The 19,573-nt window shown below is 37.0% G+C and overlaps 2 protein-coding genes across 2 annotated transcripts; both read left to right on the forward strand.

Moving 5' to 3' along the window:
- Nucleotides 1–1,323: 1,323 nt before the first annotated feature.
- Nucleotides 1,324–2,460, forward strand: LOC149625155 (uncharacterized). The gene is made up of 4 exons (XM_089851664.1): nucleotides 1,324–1,393; nucleotides 1,861–1,923; nucleotides 2,053–2,140; nucleotides 2,201–2,460. Exons 1-4 carry the CDS (start codon nucleotides 1,335–1,337, stop codon nucleotides 2,384–2,386), a joined length of 396 nt encoding a protein of 131 aa, XP_089707790.1. The 5' UTR covers nucleotides 1,324–1,334; the 3' UTR covers nucleotides 2,387–2,460.
- A 3,614-nt stretch (nucleotides 2,461–6,074) lies between these two features.
- Nucleotides 6,075–14,075, forward strand: LOC149625156 (uncharacterized). Its single transcript, XM_089852076.1, has 10 exons — nucleotides 6,075–6,135; nucleotides 6,603–6,665; nucleotides 10,471–10,525; nucleotides 10,706–10,751; nucleotides 12,034–12,231; nucleotides 12,646–12,807; nucleotides 12,868–13,114; nucleotides 13,184–13,410; nucleotides 13,480–13,775; nucleotides 13,838–14,075. The coding sequence occupies exons 1-10, from the start codon at nucleotides 6,075–6,077 to the stop codon at nucleotides 14,073–14,075; spliced, it is 1,593 nt and encodes a 530-aa protein (XP_089708202.1).
- Nucleotides 14,076–19,573: the final 5,498 nt, after the last annotated feature.

The raw sequence follows: 19,573 nt of genomic DNA on the forward strand, positions 1-19,573 counted from the left end.
GTTTAAAAATTGCACGACCGAGCCAATTACAAGCCAGTCTAACTGCCAGTATGTCAAAAGGATCTATTAAAGATTTAGGATTAATAAATTTTTCTGCTTTTAAACTTAGTTACGTGAGTTCATTTTCTGAACGTTATACAGCTTGTCGAACTTATAACTACAGAACTAATCCCCTAGAAGAACATTTCAACAAAAGCAAAGGTAATAAAAAGAGGTTGGTAATGATTTTATAAGTGAATTAAGGTTTTCTTTTTTGCGTTTCAGGTTTGACCATCGATTTGGGCTTTAATCCCGAAACTTTTACGGAACCCTTTGAAAACAACGCCGCAAAATACGCAATTCACAACAATTTGCATATTCCAGACATCGTCGAAGATTACGTAGAAATTTTTCAAGACGAAGCTCATCTCGTTCGTTTACAAAAAGTACGTTGCTTCGATTATTTTATTATTGCTATTTATGCTAATTAATTTGTACCTATAGGTTACAACGATTTCGTTGCCTTATCCTTTTCGCACCAAGTGTCACGACTACACCTTGGAATGGAAAAAGAACAATTCACTACCAGTTAACCGAGAAGTAAGACAACAGTAATGAAGTTTATCTAAATTCTAAAGTAATAAAACTTATTTTTCTTCTTCAGAATTGCGTTCAGAAATGTATTCACGACAACGCTTTCCAACGTTGCAATAATTGTTTGCATTACATGCTTGTAATTCCCGAATGGAAATTCGATCAGAAATGTATAAATCCAAAAGGACAGTAAGTTTAAAAAGTAAAATCAGGGATATATTTAATTTTAGAAGTAGGAATGGAGAACGGTTAGTTTTTACTTCAGTCCGACTCATAGCCCAGTATGGAGCCCCTCCCTCCAACACGTGACGAAAACTTTAAATTATCTTATTGGCTCACTTAAACTACGTTTTAATGACGTTGCTGACGGAGAAGGCGAAAAATACGTAATCCTTTTTTACCTCTGTCGCTATGATCCGCCTCTTCTTTCATACCCTTCCGTCCCGTGGAAGGGGGTCCGGGACTCTGACGCGCGCCCACATTACTCTGTTCTCCATTCCCAATTCTAAAATTAAATCTATCCCTGGTAATATTTATGCTGTGTTATTTTTCTTTTAATCATTTTACCACTGGCTGGTTTAAAAATGTAGAAACTTTTAGTTTTCGTTTCAAGTGCCATAAGATAAATTACTATCACTTAAAAACAATTTAGAAACGCAAATTTTGATAAAATTAATGTTTCGAAACTGAACGTATTATGTCTCATAATAAGTGATTTGAATACCGACAACATTTACAGTTTCTGCAAACAAGTTACATCGATGGAAGCTCTGTGTGATGAAGTACAAACGTGTCAGGATTCGTGTCCCAGGGAATGCAAGTAAGATTAAAATAAGAACTGGTTTTGATACTCATGGTTAGTTCAAGAAGTGATATCTAGTTTATTAGGGAGAAGGTATAAATACGCCACATTTCCAGCTTTATCTCCAGTCCAAACATAGCCTGTCCGGAGTTAATCCCCGCCTGTAAATTACAACCAGCATCTCATTGGTTCTTGGCTGACATCAGCGCAACGCGAAAGACGAAAATTACGTATTTTCCGACTGAGGAGAGGCGAAATAGCCCGGCCTCCTTTTACGTACCCCCCCCCTTGTATTTTGAAAGGGGACTGGGACTATGGCGCGCGAAAACTTAGGCATCTTATACCTTCTCCCTAATATACTAGATATCACTTCTTGGTTATTGCATAGGGATACGCAAAATTAAATAAAGTGGTTTTTAACAATTTCGTTTGCTTTCAAAAATGTTTAAGATAAATTATATAAAATTATTTGTTAAATATTTAAGAGAGGATACATATAAAACCAGAATTTCTACAAGACGAATGTGGACTCAAGATTACGTGATTTTGTAAGCATTTTTATACAGTGTAGTTTACCAATTTGAAGCCAATAGAAACTGAAATATAAGGGGGCTACGGAAATTGGTAGGGGGTGCATAATTTTTTTTACTACGTTACTTACGATATACCTGGCACAGATCGAATACGACCGAAAAAGAAAGCAAAATAATTCTGTCCTACACCCACAACGAACACACCACCTACGAATACAAACCCAAAATTGACGTGAGTTTTCTGTTTTACTATTTTACGAGAATTCAAAGTGAAATGCCGATAATTTACTAGGATATAGAGTTGTTCAGTTACGTCGGTGGATTCACGGGAGTTTGGCTTGGAGCCTCGTTATTTTCTAGTTTGATTTGGTTCAAAAAAATCGTTCTTTTGGCTTACGATCGCTACGGAAAACCCAAAAGAAAAATTAAAAATTTGCTCCTTTCTGCTGGCGATAGAAAGGATTTCGTAGATATTTGACAAGTTAAAAGTTTAAAGTGTTTGTCGTGCTTTAACAACATAAATATCAAACTATCTCTTGATTTAAATTATTTTTTGCTTCTTGGAGTGTATTTTGATGTGATCAAAGTTGCAATTTAGTCTAAACCAATCACAGTTAGCTTTGACTACGCCTTGTCTCGAATAAAGAAATTTGATGTAAAATTTGTGTTTCAATCTATATGATAAATTGATGTTCACGCGCATTTCACACAGCAACTACAAGCTCTCAGCAAAGAAATATTGCAGATGAAATGAACTCAATGCCTATTGTCAGGGATAGATTTAATTTTAGAAGTAGGAATGGAAAACAGAGTAATCTGGGCGCGCGTCAAAGTCCTGGACCCCCTTCCCCTTGATAAAGAAGAGGCGGGTCATAGCGACAGAGGTAAAAAGGAATTAGGTTTTTTTGCCGTCCCAGTCAGCAACGTCATCAAAACGTAGTTTAAGTGACCCAATAAGATAATTTAAAATTTTCGTTACGTGTTGGAGGGAGGGGCTCTATACTGGGTAAGAGTCGGACTGAAGTAAATACTAACCGTTCTCCATTCCTACTTCTAAAATTAAATCTATCCCTGCTATTGTACTACTATTGATTGTCATTTACCCTGATGATAGGCAAATTTTACTAGTGTCATAATATGGACTCTATAAATTTATCTACCACAGATGGTTATAAAGAAATAATATCTCAGAGCTATATATATTCCAAGTCAAATACTTCCATTATCGTCATCGAGCAAACATGCTTAAATATTTAAATACTATATTTTAAAGAATACTTTTGATCCATTGATTTTCTGCCTAACGCGTTTTTTGACAAATGTCTCGATTCCCAGGTAAGTAAGTTGTCATCATCGTTAAGTACTTTACAGTAATGACATTTAGGCGCAATACGGTCTGTAACGTAACCATATCACAAAAATTAGGATATTGGCGTTCGTAATGCGATAGTCAGTTTTAAATATGAATTTGGTCGTCAAAATCCTTTTGGCGCTTTCATGCCTTTTCGGATGTCTTTACCAACTGCGACAGTTTTTTATCCTGTACAATAAGTTCGAAACTAACGTTCAATTATCGACTGAATATCCCGTGAATATCAGCTTTCCCGCTATTACAATCTGCGCTAATAATAGGTAACTACCTTAGGTTAGAATATCTCTCATTTGTGTGAAAATTACCTACAGTTAACTTTGCTTTTAAGGGTAATCAAGGATGTCTTTTGTCGTAAACCCGACAACGAATACTATTGTTCACCGAGTGGCAAAGGGAGCTTGGTAATTCACATTCATATAGGATGGACCTTTCCAAAAATAAACACCGGAAGGAATTCTGGGAAAATGGTCCGATGGCTGTTTTGTGTGACTCATTCAATTCTTCCGCCAGCTCTAGAGCAGTTACGCTAATCAGGGATAGATTTAATTATAGAAGTAGGAATGGAGAACAGAGTAATGTGGGCGCGCGTCAAAGTTACAGACCCCCTTCCACGGGACGGGGGGTATGAAAGAAGAGGCGGGTCATAGCGACAGAGGTAAAAAGTAATTACGTATTTTTCGCCGTTCCTGGCAGCAACGTCATCAAAACGTAGTTTAAGTGAGCCAATGAGATAATTTCAACTTTTCGTTACGTGTTGGAGGGAGGGGCTCTATACTGGGCTATGAGTTGGTCTATAGTAAATACTAACCGTTCTCCATTCCTACTTCTAAAATTAAATATATCCCTGCGCTAATTTAAGGGTCGTTTTAATTTTTAAAATAAGACCTAACCATGAATTTATTATGTTAATGAATAAATTCATGACTTAACCTGATGAAGAAAATGAGCCTTTATTCCTTTAACATTACGGATGGGTGTCAGATCATCTGAACCCCAACTAAAAACCTCACGCGCTCCCGTTTAACAGCTTGATACGTGAGTAGCGGGACCATTTCAACAAGATGCCCCCGGCCATATTAACGTTTTTGGAAAGGTCTTGAATGTCAAAAGAACAGTAAGTTCACACGTTCTTTTAAAAATTTAAATATGGTTAACACCTACGTAAGTAGGGCGCTTTATATTGCGTACATGTTTTGCAAGAAAATATCTCAACCCCTCTAATAAACGCTTTTATTTATGATTTTTCAACGGGACTTTAATCTCAGGATAGGCAAATCCTTCGGTACCTAGAAATATCCACTTATCAGACGATAGAAAAATCTTCGCACAGCTCGCGTCCTTACAGTTTCCATAACCTTTGTAATGAACGACCTTGGAGGGCTGGAGACGTTATGTGCAAGTGAGCATTTTGAAAAATTAAATAAAATTTAACTTAAGTTCATTTTCATTTACAGATATGAGAACTCTTTCAATGGACCTTACACTGCTTGCAAAACCTACAATTACAGAAATAACCCTCTCGAAGACCGTGTTAACAAAAGCAGATGTTGGTTAATTTAAAAATTATCAATTGGTGTGTTGGATAAGGTTTGGTTAGGGTTAGATTTGAATTGGTTCAGGGGGGGGGGTCAGGTTTCCGTCTTTAATATAATGTTTCAATTAGTGATGGCCGATATCGTAAATCAACAAATGTCGATATCGGTGCCGATATCGAGGTTTAACTCTTACCGATTACCGATTTTAACTCATTATTTAAACACAACAAGACAACCGATTATTAATCTGAGTTCGAAGCGAGGAATCGGTAAATATTGTTAAATTAAGCTCGCACCTGTTAATCGGTAAAAGTTCGAACATATTTATTGGTAAAATGGCGATTTTGGCAACCGATATCGATCTCAGATCGGTTAGTGCCATCACTAATTTCAACTTTCAGTTCAATTTCATTAAATTTTATCATATTTGGAACAGTGTTGCAAGTAGCTGTGCGTTTCTTTAACGAAACTTTCCTGGAACCTAACGAAAACAACGCCCTTAAATATAGGGTTCACAATACTTTACAAATACCATTTGTAAGTGAGGATTTTGAAGAATTATTTCCAGAAACAACTCACGATGTTCATCTTACAAAGGTACTTAACGATAAAATCCACGAGCGTGAATTGTTAGATAACAACAAGAACTGATATCTAGTTTATTAGGGAGAAGGTATAAGTTCGCCACATTTCCAGCTTTATCTCCAGTCCAAACGTAGGTCTCGAGTACAACGCCGCCTCTAATTACAACCAGTATCTCATTGGTTCTTGAAAACTCACGTCAGCACGACGCGAATGACGAAAATTACGTGTTTTCCGACTGAGGAGAAGCGAAATAGCCCGGCCTCCTTTTACGTCCCCCCTTGTATTTTGAAAGGGGGACTGGGACTATGGCGCGCGAACACCTAGGCATCTTATACTTTCTCCCTAATAAACTAGATATCTCTTCTTGATAACAACTCAGCCTCCCCATATTCTCCACACTTTCTTGATAACAATCTGGTAACAAGCCTTTAGAAACATTTATCTTAGGTGACCACGATTCTTTTACCAAAACCTTATCACACAAATTGTACAGACTACTCGATAATGTGGAAAAATAACAAATCTTTACCAAGTTGTAGAGAGGCGAGTTACTATTTGAAAAAGAAAAAAATGTTGGGAAGTTACTTTTATATCTAATTTTTTTTTTCTTCTAGAATTGCGTACAACAATGTCTTCATGATTATTATTTGGAAAAATGTGGTTGCCTGATTTACATGTTGGTCATTCCTAAATCCAAAAGTCACCTGAAGTGTTCTTCAAAGACGGGCGTAGAAGGTAAGGCACTTATCATGGTATTTAGCTAAATACAGTGATTAAGTTGATTCTAACATGTTTGAAAATAATTAGGCCTATGCTTGAAACCATGAGCAGTCTGGTAGAAACTGGTCCTTAGAACTAGTCCCTCCTTAGTTTGCCCCATAGAGACCAGTAATCCCCACTTCTTAAGTTATAAACTGATCCAACCAGTTAATAATCTGGGTTTGGACAAGAGAAAGTATCCCATTTCCCAGGCTGACGACCATGACTATTTGCTTTCAGAATGTTCGGCAGAAAAACCGGTTCCTTCTAGAAACATTTACACTCAATGTCAAGACATCTGCCCACGTGACTGCAAGTAAAGTATCTCAGTTATTTTTACCAGAAATTTAATATCTCAACAGATAGTAAACTGATCAAGTTTAAAGGTTATATTTCCCCCTGATCTACTTATTAATTTACTAATACATGCCTTATTTAATTAGGGAAGAAACGTTTACAAAACATATTTCGAAAAAGAGATTTTGGAGAAAAAATCATCGCAAAACGTAAGCATCGCGAAGGTTATTAAAGGAAAATTTCATCAAAATAACATTATACCTTAAAAGACCGGCCTTTTTCTAAATATGAAAGAATAAAATATTAAAATATTAAAAAAAAATAAATAAATCTCTTATTACAAAATAATTAACATTTAATTAGTCTTAAAAACAAGGACTACTGCTCCGTCATGGGTTTAGTGGGGTTGCTACGCGATTGGTTGAATTCTCACAGGCTGAGAGAGGTAAGGGTGAGCTAGGTTTCTGGCTAGCAGACGTCACTAAACTAAAGGCGACCAAGTAGTCCATGTTTTTAAGAATATTTAAATGCCAATTTTTTTGTAATAAGATTAGAAAAGGGCCGTTCTTTTAAGGTATAATGTTATGTTAACTAAACTTTTCCTTTAAATACTATAAATAACAAGACGGCCCAAGGGCTCGTAATAGTAGCCATATCGTACGAGTGAATAGCCCCTCTATACCCTACCCTAATGAGTGGATAACCCCTCTATACCTTACCCTAATGAGTGAATAGCGCTATCTTTTTCAATGCTTAAATGATTTACCGTGCATAAAATCAGAGTGAATAGCCCCTCGATTCCCTACTCTAAACAGTGATTAAATTATAACCGTATAATAAATTTACTTATGCTGTAATTCTAATATTCCGGCGAATCGAAGAACAGATAGTTTTTAGTGATAATCCCCTCGATGAGTTTACAACATAGACTTATGCCGATGCACACTTATCGCATCTTATAAATTTCTAACAAGGACTTATGCCCAGAAACTTTTGAAAGAGAAAGTTTAGTTATAGTGATTACGCATTTTAGTGATTATCCCTCGAATTACCTTTAGCAATGCTAAAATGATCAAACGCATAACGCTCATTTAACACTATGTTAGCTCTATCTAAACCCACATTTGAATTAACCGCCAAAACTTTCCAGTCAAACATAACATAGATGACGATAGCTACCGAACGAGAACGAAACACATGAGGGGAAAATCGTTATCTATTTAATTAGCACATACATAAAAAGAAAATAAATATAAAAACCCCAAACATACAAATTCATAAGCATCCGACCCCACAGATAAAAATTCAAAAGTTTCCGACCCCACAGATTAAGAGGTACCCCACCCCACATCACCCCGACATTTTAGAGATAAGAATAAATAATAAAAAACTCGGGGTTTCTATCAAGTCTCTATAGCTCAGTGGTTAGAATGGCTGTTTATTGCGCCAGTGACCCGGGTTCGAATCCCGGGTCTGACCTGAAAAATTTTTAATTAAAATTAAATCTCTAACCGAGCCCAGTAACCCCTATGGGTGGGTTGTGGAAATATAAAGTTCCTTTTAAGCTAAAATCTGACGATAACGAAGCGACAACCCCGGCCACTACTACTACTACTACTACGGACAGCTCGGGTCAAACTAAGAGCCTATCGTATACTACGATATGGCTAAAAAGGAAAAGTTTAGGGTAACATAACATTATATATATATATAGTCAGTGTTTCTTATATGTATATATATATATATATATATATACACACTGAATATTAGTCGTGATTAAATAATGCCCCAAGAATAACTAATATTAGTTGTTTTCTCTTAGATATTATATTACAACATCTGACGTAATATTTTGATTTATATAGAGGCTTCTATGACGACATGGTCGCAAGAAGTTTGGTTGTTTTGACATATCCTAGGAACATACATTCCATTTACGAATATATACCTAAAATTGACGTGAGTTCAAATTGGCATTTCCTCACAAATTCCAGTGAGCACGTATAGAAGGAGACTCGGAGAGACCAAATTCTCCGTCAGCGCTCCCCCCCCTTTTCAAAACCGGCACCGATCAGTGGCTCGGTATCAGCACATGCGCAATTGGCGTAACAGAGAGGGGGAAAAAAATCAGAGAAGTTTGTTTACGTCAGTGCGGATCACGTGACGTCTGGTTTTCTCGATGCTTGAGAGAGATATCGGATCATGAACGCTGGATCTCTAAAGGGACTGGTAAACGGAATAGATTTTTCTCTATAGCACGTTTGCTTTGTAAAAAAATAAATAAAAAAAACCGGGTACGGCCAAGGTCGTTGAAATTTCTTTTCAATAGGTTTATTCAGAATCACAAAAGACCGAATGGCCTTGAGTGTTCCCAAATTCACTACCCCCGTCCCTTCCCCCGACGCTATGTTAGAGAGGACTCGGTTTGTACAGTGGAAGGCGGGCGTTTTCCGGTCCCTTTAGAGATCCAGCGTTCATGATCGGATGCGCCGTTATAGTTAGCTTCCCCCTTCCCTCTTCGATCTCATTCTTATGCGTGCTCGCTGCGTATTCTTACCACATTGGCGTTAAAAAATACATTAGATCGTACTAGTGAAAACGTGACTTTACCTTAAACGAAGTCAATAAACGAGGATGTTTGACCTATTTCTTTTCTTAAGACGGAGCATTAATGGCGATGTGGACAAAAAAGAGTTAAATTAAGATATACTTTCAAACAGTACGGACCAAATTTGGCGCAGAACTGGTAGCTTTGAAACCCTATCGAATATGCTTGCGTGTACGTATCTGCCGGATGTTCCGTCCTAACCCTATACTGCGGACGCACTTTTGAAAAAGGATTTATTTATCAATCATTGCATTTTTTTTCTTCAGAGAATTCAATTGCTTTCCTGCATCGGTGGTTACGTGGGCGCATGGTTGGGAGTTTCGTTTTTGTCAGTTTACGAATTATTAAAGACTGTTCTGCATTTTTACTATGACCGGTATAAGAGACTTAAATCAAAACATAAGGGAAGCCCGTTGTTTGTGTTACGAAGGCAGAAACAAGACTATTAAAAGAAATCAATAGGAATATATACAGCTAAAGGGATTCATTGTGAAACCACCATTTTCTCAACTTATCTAGGCAGATAGAATAATCGTGATGCATTATGAATTCTATCTTTGACAATAATCTCTCACTGCACGTTGAACCTTTCGCGCAGTGCGCACGCATCTAGGATCTCGCATTAACTAACAACCAATGAAACCACAGTTATAGGGGAGCCATGTTTTCGTGACACTCCTGTGACGTGGATTTTTTAATCAGTAGCAAACCTTGTTATCTGTTCGTGGCTTTCGGAAAGTTTAGGTTCGTTGTAGCAGGTGACAAAGCCCACTCGAATATTGCGCTCACGTACGCAAGTTGTTCGTGCTATATGTAGGACGAAGCAGCACTTGAGTTGGCTATGCTACCACTAAATAGGCTCAGAGTAAGTGGCGACCTAGGGTAAGGCTGTTAGTTTTTCATGTTAGCGAATAAATTTACGAAACAACGCGTATAAACTTTTGAAACTCCACGCGCTTGAACAAAAAACTTTGTGTTTAATGTTACGAGTTTTGTGAATATATTAACTGTTTTACTTTAGACTTTTTGTAAACTAAACACTTTTTAGTGAACTGTGGCAATTATGATGTCACGTGAAATGTGAACGCGTTAACGGGTTGATTGTGTGGGGAAAAAAACGCGGTTTTCTGAAATCAATATAATTGTAGTTGCTTGCGTAGCACCTTGAAATACTCGCAAAGGGCGGGTAGTTCTTGATCATTATATAACAATGCAAATAGTTTTAAGAAAGCTTACTTTAATGCTCTCGAAATGTTGTTGTGTGTAAACACTATACGAACCGAATGCGTTAAAATGTAAGTGTTAAAGAAAACTATTAAAAGGAAAATCGAATTTCTTCTTTCGCAATGACTTTATTCAGTATGGTTTGAAGTAAATTTCCTTCTCGAAACTTTGGTTATCTTTAGCTGGACTCAGTGTTATGGATAAGCCAATAATAATTAACAATTACCAATTGAAGCAGTAAGTGTATCTGGCGTATAAATTTAAAAACAGTCCATTTTTTAGATCAAGTTATAAATACTAGAATGTTCATTTAATGTAACAGAAACTTAAACGAGGATAGAGTAATAAATTCAAAGACTCATTCAAACGTACCTTACACGAATAATTTTTAATCAGAACATTTTTGTTTCATTTCAGAATTCAAAGTCTAAATAAAACTGAAGTCCTATTGTTGTTGAATACCGTAAGTCAGGGCGTGGCCAACCTTCTTGGCTAAAGGGTCAAATTCGAAAATTGAAACTAAATAAGGAGCAAAACCACTCTTATATATATAAAGCAGGATTACACAAAGCGCGGGAAATTAGCTTCTCAAGTTATTGAGACCAGAGATAGATTTAATTTTAGAAGTAGGAATGGAGAACAGTTAGTATTTACTTCAGTCCCACTCATAGCCCAGTATAGAGTCCCTCCCTTCAACACGTAAAGAAAATTTTAAATTATCTTATTGGCTCACTTGAACTTCGTTTTGATGACGTTGCTGACGGGGACGGCGAAAAATACGTAATTCCTTTTTACCTCTGTCACTATGACCCGCCTCTTCTTTCATACCCCTCCGTCTCGTGGAAGAGGGTCCGGGACTTTGACGCGCGCCCTGATTACTCTGTTCTCCATTCCTACTTCTAAAATTAAATCTACCCCTGTTGAGACTTAAAAGAGGGAAAAATTAAGGATATATATCAAAAGGAAAATGTAACCAAACCCATAGAATATATACTACTTACTAGCTGTTACCCGCGGCGTCGCTCGCGTGTAATAAGAACTTCCATCAAAATGATATAAAGAAAGGGTAGATTTTACTGATGACTAATATTTTTGTAGCACCCTATGGGAGCGAAGGCACACGGCGTTGCCCGTCGGCACATTTTTTTATTACTTTTCACGCGGACATTATTCCATAAAGAAGGGTTTTTAAGTTTTCGGCCGTCATTTAAAAGATGGCAACAAATTGAACCCGAAAGACCATTCAGCCCGTGTATAGGTTAAAGGAAACCAGTATACTAAGTATTTGCGAAATCGGTTGAAACGCGCGGACTTTGTTGCATAGAGAAGATTTTTTTTACATTTCTGGGCGCCATTTTTGAAGATGGCGGCGGATTGGAAAACGTTCCTGCTAGGGCAAGCGGTTTGGGCTGGGCGTTGATTATCAGTCAGTCTGTCAGTCAGTCAGTCAGACTTTGATTTATAAAGCTATAGATAGGTAGCAGTTGGAGCACGTTCACGAAAGGAGAAGAAACAGGTTTTTATGGAAACAGCTTTAGCAATTACTGAAACTTAAGCGCGGAGCGCAAAACATCGCGGGCTGCAATTAAAAAAGTTGGCGGGCCATATGCGGCTCGAGGGCCGCGTGATGCGATCCCTGTATAGGGTTTCATAAAAGGAGCCAGTCAAGCACTATTGCCATAGAATTAGCAGCCATATGTCTACTTAGAGGCATGATAAACTTATGTTATTACCTATATACCTAGGTACTTTACGGATTTGGTTCCAAGAATGATTTTGTTACTGGCGTGTGGCATTTCTTATACAATTTCTTGAAGCACCGGTTAGGAAGTACCTTGACCTTTTTCTTCGTCACTATGAATTTAACATTCACGTTATGTGTTTTCAGAAATATTGAGGTTTTTAGCATGACAGCTAGGGGGAGTACAACAAATTGTCGCAAAGTAAGGTTCAAAGAGTGTTGTCACCCTTTACTTTATAAAAACAGGGATAAATTTAATTTTTGAAGTAGGAACGGAGAACAGAGTAATCTGGGCGCGCGTCAAAGTCCCGGACCCCCTTCCCCGGGACGGAGGGGCATGAAAGAAGAGGGGGGTCATAGCGACATAGGTAAAAAAGTAATTACGTATTTTCGCCGTCCCCGTCAGCAACGTCATCAAAACGTAGTTTAAGTCAGTCAATAAGATAATTTAAACTTTTCATTACGTTTTGGAGGGAGGGGCTCTATACTGGGCTATGAGTCGGACTGAAGTTAATACTAAAAGTTCTCCATTCCTACTTCTAAAATTAAATCTATCCCTGTGTCGTTCTTATACTGAATTACGCATAATATGACTAAGTTTACGTTTTTAAACCAGATTTTGTGCTGTGATCTATCGCATTCCTCGCTTCACGATCAAACTCAATTAAAAGTGGGCGAAACCCCGGTGATATTGTCATTCTTCGAAGTTCATCTGTTCACTGGAGAACCACCCATGAAACTCGTTACATCTTTATCCTTTCTAAGCTTGGAGATACGGGTATTTTAACAGGTGCAGAATTATACCAAATCAAGTCTTCAATCGCGTGCTTCATTTCAGCTCGTTGCTTACCTTTTATTCGTCATAATTTTCTTGTCTTCATTGAAATGCTTCGTTTCATTTTTTTCAAAAACATCATTTCAAGGATTGTTGAAACGACTGAAATTCAAGATCACAAATGAAAATCTGCATAATAATGTCCATCAACATCAGGAACTTAATCCATATTCAACTAAAACAACCAAGATTAATATCTACATTTGGCTTAACTACTTGTGGGAGACGTCAGTATTGCTGTTAAAACAAGGTATGGAGGTACAATTTTAACAGAAGATGATGTTGGCATTTGTATGATTAACTTATTAATAAATTGCAGTTGCAGTTAAAAGTGATCGACCTAATAATTTTGCCTTTCGTATCGTGTGGTCATCTTGGTTGCTAGTAGTTCTGGTTATTACTGTCTTCGTTTCTAGTTATATGAATAGCGACTTTTCTATCAAATCATATGAAATATTAGAAACAGCTAGTGATATGCTTAAATATCCAAACATAACACCGGCTTTAGTTAAGCATTCACCAGAAACTAAGTTCTTTTGGACTAATGTGAGTTTCACTTTTATAAAATCTAATAATCTATGAATAACGTTAAACGTTTGTTTTTTCTTTCTAAAGGATGGAATTCCAGGAATTAGCATCAAAGACTTTCAAGACTCCTTGTTCCACAAAATGGTTAAAGTTGACCAGTACGACAAGAATCAAATTCTAAATGGACTACAACATCGAAAAATTGCTTTATTTACTCATGTCAGTGATTTGAAACAAAGCGTAAAAAATTTTGTCAAGAAAGACAAAAATAACCTAGAAGTTAAAATTCGGAAATCAAACAACATTGTCCAAACGTTTCTGGAAGTTGTTAAGATACATCGCTTTGATAACGCCTCAAATACTAATGAAAATATACTTCAAGGGCAAGTTCATAAAGGCTTGAGTTCGTAACTGCAGCGTACAGAGATTAGATATCTATTTGCAGGATCATGAGAGTTTTCGAAACCAAACCGTTCGACTACATGAACAGGGATCAAGGTTACATTTTGGATCGCATGTTATGGAAAACCCCGCCTGAAGAATTTCACAGTTTAAACGTCACTTCAATTAGTGGCGCTTTTCTCTTATACGTTTTGTGTTTGGCAATTGCTTTGATGAGTTTCATCCTCGAATTATTGCTATTTGTACTTTGCAACGCGAAAATTAACCTCTGGTTGTTGTAGCCGAACATCTGCTATTAAAATGATGACTGATATCTACAGTTTTTAACCGTATTAGTTGGAATTGTACTTGGGGCTCGAACATCTGGATAAAAATTTCATCGACTTTGGTCAGAAGTAAAATAAGGGACTAGAAGTATCGAGGTAACCAAATTCTTCACTTTTAGAAAGTGAATACTCTTGATAACACACCAACAGTTGGCCCCCTGGTAACGGGTTCTGAATTTTCCCTCCAAAACGCGGGACGCTCGCGGCGGTAGACGGCCGAACTAGATTCAAGCACCCGCGTCCGTGGCTTTAGGTTGAGGGGAAGGGGGTTGGAAACCTTTTTTTGGAACTCGACCAATTTTTTTCACTCTAGTGTATGCGCGTTGGAAGTGCCAGGATCTATTACCAATGCAAGAGCACTTTACTTCTGGTCTCTTATATTACTTCTGCTTTGGTATGTAGTTGCAAATTTAAAATGTTCAGTATACATTAACGTTGTGGCTTTGGGTCGGATTATGAACAATGCCATATGGTTGCAATGGAGGTATAACTATCGATTAAATGATCCATTTTTATTTACGAGAAACAATCTTTTATAAGTTTGCCATTTCAATAGTCTGAGTGAAACCAGGGTTGTTTGATTTAAATCAGTTTGATTTAAATCACTGATTTAAATCATGATTTAAATCAAGTGATTTTTTTAAAAAAAATCATATGATTAAAATCAAGAATATATTTTTATTTTTAAAAAATGTTTTCTAAGATTCCAAGAAGTAGTTTAAGAAACTCGAGAAGAAACTTAACTAGAAAAGACCTAAAATTAAAAATAATCATGGTTTTGGTATATTTCAGTTTAAGTTTTTCCCAGAACTCCAGTTTGTCTTGCTGGATAGGCTAGGAAATGAAATAGCGGTCAAGCTAATCTTTTTATACAAGTATTTGAATAGTAACAATATCCAATAGCTGCTTAAATGTCATGATTATTTTGCTTTTGGTTAATTTTGACTCAAAAGTTTTCATGTTGGTAAATAACTATCTAGTAGTTCAATAAAAATCAAAAAAATCAAATAAATCAATTAAAATCAAAAAAATCGATTTTTTTGATTTTTTTGAAAAAAATCAAAAAAATCAACAACCCTGAGTGAAACCATTAAATATTTCGTTAACTTGAGTTATAAGTCTGAATGAATGGACCTTCTCTTATTACTTATCCCGTCTGCAGACTGTGTTTCATTTTCTTTCACATACACAAATATCTAAAATCTTAGAAACCAAATAGAGAAAATTTCAGGTAGTTATTTCTTAATTCTCTATAATGAACTTTGCTGTCAAAACACGTCTCAGCCAGGCCATGTCCAAATCGTGAAATCATGTTACCGACAACAGGCTCTACGATAAAAACAAATAAAACACATAGTACTTCCTGTTCTAATGTTAATAATGTAGCGTGTAATGATATAATCGAGGTTAATAATAAACCATCGCGTGTTTAATTTCGAAAACCTACATAAGGTAAAATTCCATGAAAGAGAAATGAGATTCAGAGCGTAGCACTTTAATTAATATCCTTATGTTGATAGAATTTGCACACGGAAACAACACCTTATTCAATAATGCAACGGTCTTAGAAAGATTTTAAAAATTTACTGAAATGCTATGAAAAATACGATTCAAAAATTTATAAAGCAAAACTCTAAGATGTCAATGCCGTAGCAGCACAAACTTTTGAAACTCCACGCGCTTGAACAAAAAAACCTTTGTGTTTAATGTTACGAGCGAGCTTTGTGAAAATAATAAATTATTAACTGTTTAACTTTTGACTTTTTGTAAACTTTTACACTTTTGTGCACTTGAGATATAATAATATCACGTGAAATGTGAACGCGTCAAGCTAGGTTCCCACATGACCGAAAACTTTAGTGCTGCGTCCAAAAATAGATTTTTACGCAGGCATTCGACGGCAAGTTTTTTTTCAGTTCACACATACGACCGAATTCCGACTGAAAAGGGCGGTCGACCGGTAGTCACGTGGCACCAGTTGGAATTGGGACTCGGAGTCACAAGAATTTAAGCCTTGGCCTTCGATTTTTTTCTTGATGGTATTTTAATAAGGGAGCTTACCAAATGCGGGTCAGAGAGATTGAAACTCAAAAATTTGCAACATACAAACAAGGCAATAGCGATTCGCGATCAAATCTGATTAGAGTTCAAATTATCAAAATAATTTTACGTCGGTCTCTGAATAATAGATAGAACACCAATTCTGTCCGACCGAAAGCTGTTTCTGTCGCATTGTATCCGTCGTGTTTTCGGTCAAGTGGGAACTAAGCTTAAACGGGTTGACTGTGGGGAAAAAAACATGTTTTTCTGAAATCAATATAATTGTTGTTTCGTGCGTACAAAATGACTGTGTAAAAAATATGAAAAAATTAGGGCAATGGTCTTACTATATTTATCATGTTGAAATACTCGAAAAGGTCGTGCAGTTCTTGATCATTATCGAACCATACAAATAGTCTTTCAAAGCTTACTTTATTGCTCTCGAAATTTTGTTGTGAATCAACACCATATGAACCGAATGCGTTAAAACCTAAGCGTTGAAGAAAACTATTGATTGGAAAATCGAAATACGTCTTTCGCACCTACATGATTTCATTCAGTTTTATCGGTTGTTTTCGAAACTTCGGTTATCTTTAGGTGGACTCAGTGTTATGGATAAGCCAAAACTAATTTACAATTTTGATTTGGACGAGTAAGTGGCGTTTAAATTTAAAATTGGTCCATTTTTGGAGACCTCAAGTTAAATATACTAGAATGTTCGTTTAATGTAACAGAAACTTAAACCTGGATAGAGTTTTACATTCGAAAACTCATTCAGGCACACGAAGAATGTTTAAATCAGAAAATTTGTTTTTCATTTCAGAATTGGAAGTCCAAATAAAACTGAAGTCCTATTATTGTTGAATACTGTAAGTCAGTAATTTAGGCTAAAGGGCCAAATTCGAAAATTTAAACTATGTCGCCGGCTGAAAGTTTCAAATTTAAAATCAATAGCGCTGAAATTTGGAACATAAACACACTTATATTTAAAACTGATTGCGCAAAACGCGGAAAAATGTGCTTCCCAAGTTATTGAGACTTAAAGAGGGAAAAATGAGGGATATATAAAAACGATAAAGTTACCAAATCCAAAGAATAAATACTAGCAAAGTCAAAAGAGGAGACGGAACAGTTTTATTACGGAAACAGCTTTCGCAATTCCTGAGACCAAATCGCGGACCGCAAAATATTTAATGATAGATTAGGTTCGTGGGCTGCAATTAAAAAATCGGCCATCCCTCCTATAAGTGCATGCCAATCTATCTATATCTATATAAATCAAAGTTCTGACTGACTCCCTCGGGGTCGTCGTCCCGTTGGAGCAGAGCAACAGGCCTTGTCGTGGCGGAGGGGGCCAGAGTTCGGTGTGCCGGTTAGAATAGTTCCTTGGGCTCGCCCTTGGTTCGGACCTTTCCCTGCCCCGTTCCGCGAACGTTTTGCTCGGCCGCCTGGCCCTCGTCCAGGTGTTGCTTTGGCTCATCCCCAGCTCTTGGCAACCCCCTGGACCGTGTGGCACTGCTGTGCTCGGAGGGCACTCCCCCGGCCTCTCGAGCCTTCTGCTGCCTTAGTCCTTCCCTGTTACCGACCACTTCCTGGCTGGGCTTGCCGCTGACGCTGTAGCGCTCTCGTCATCTGCTCAAGGGGCGTTAGTCGCGGCCGCTGGCCGATCCCGTATGCCTTGATGGCGGTTTCGCAGGTTCCAGGCCCGTAGCCACGGGGGGGCATCAGGGGGCATTGCCCCCTCAAAAAAATATCCTGCCCCCTCAAATAAAATTTAAGTTTGCCCCCAAATGCCCCTTCAAAATTTTCCAATGCCCCCTTATCAATTTCTTTTTGCCTCTGTAATTCCTATTTCTATTTTGGTACACAAAATACTTCGTATTTTTATTAAAATATTTTATACTTTAATGTCTTTATCATTGAAAAATATCCCTGATTCACTTGGATGATTTTACTTCACCCTTGATACGTATCCCTGATGCACTAGAATTTTTAGCTTTATGTCTTTATCCTTATGAAATATCCCTGGTTTTATCTTGCTATGTGGAGCATCAAACTGAAGTCTGAAACATCTATTATTTTCGCGCGTGTGTAAGTTTTAGCTTGCTGTTAATAATAACCTTTGAACATTGTGTCTGTTGGATCATATTTTTTCGCTATTTTTCGCCTTTTGTATGGAATCAAAATTAGTGAGTTGAACATGGATAAATTTGTAGTCAGATTTAAAGCAACTAAGCCTAAAGATAACGTCGAAGAGGTTAGGGTGTATAATGAACTGGATATTGCGGCCTCGGTCTACAAACCTAATAACAATGTGCTTAGAAATGGTTTCGATGGTGATGATAATGAACGTTATGAATCATCAGGACCAGGGAACACTTTAATTGGAACTGAAAGACAAATCTCTACGGATAATTTGTTTACCGGAACTCAAATTCCTCATAGTCTTGGACCAGAAAATTCGGTGAGCGATAAAGTTAAATATGCAAAACATTCAAGCGATGATTTGGGTGATACTTCACCGATTCAGCCAATGTTGGATCAGTACCCAAAGACGAAGTATGGTGCAAATTTACGTTCCTTTAATAAAAAATGGTACATTGGCCGTTCATGGTTAGAATATTCGGTTTCAAAAGATAAATGCTTCTGCTTTCCGTGCAGAAAGTATTCCTCTAGTGATAATAAGGAATTTGATCCAACGTTTGTAAGTAAGGGGTTTGATAATTGGAAAATAGCATTAGAATCTAAGAAAGGATTTCAGCGTCATGCAGCGAGTAAAAGTCACACGAGTTCTCTAGTCATTTGGGAAGAAGAAAAATCTAGAGCCTATAACAATAGCGATATTCAAACACTGCTATGCCGTAATCAGATATCTAATAACAGATACTATATAAAAAGCATAGCTGAGACCATTCAGTTTTTGGCTGTGAATGAACTAGCATTTCGGGGATCCAACAGTTACAGTATTGAAACAATACGTCATATAAATAATGGTGAAGAAAACGAAAACTCTGGAGGTCTTTTCGTGTCTCTGTTCCTCTATACTATTCAAAAGGATTGCAAATTAAAATCAATAATTAAGTCAATACCACGTAACGCTTCTTATCTTTCGCCGGACATACAAAATGAAGTGATTGATATTATGTCTTCTATGGTACTAGAGCAAATGCTTTGGTCCCATTGAACCGAATTCCCATTCGACAGAAGGGGGTTTTTTTGGGGGTCCCATTCGACCGAACGTAGCCAAAGGTGCGGTTTTATTATAGTCCCATTGGACCGAAATTCTATTGAACTGGAAGAAGACATACTGTGTGGTTTTGCATTAAATATATTTTTAATTTCACAACTTATTATTGTTAAAATAAATGTGAGTTGAAAATGTATTACTGCACTTATTTAAACTACGTTTTAAT

The sequence above is a fragment of the Phalangium opilio genome, unplaced genomic scaffold (assembly GCF_054372755.1).
Source record: "Phalangium opilio isolate 3A_F unplaced genomic scaffold, DU_Popi_V2 ptg000105l_1, whole genome shotgun sequence".
Lineage (NCBI taxonomy): Eukaryota > Metazoa > Arthropoda > Arachnida > Opiliones > Phalangiidae > Phalangium > Phalangium opilio.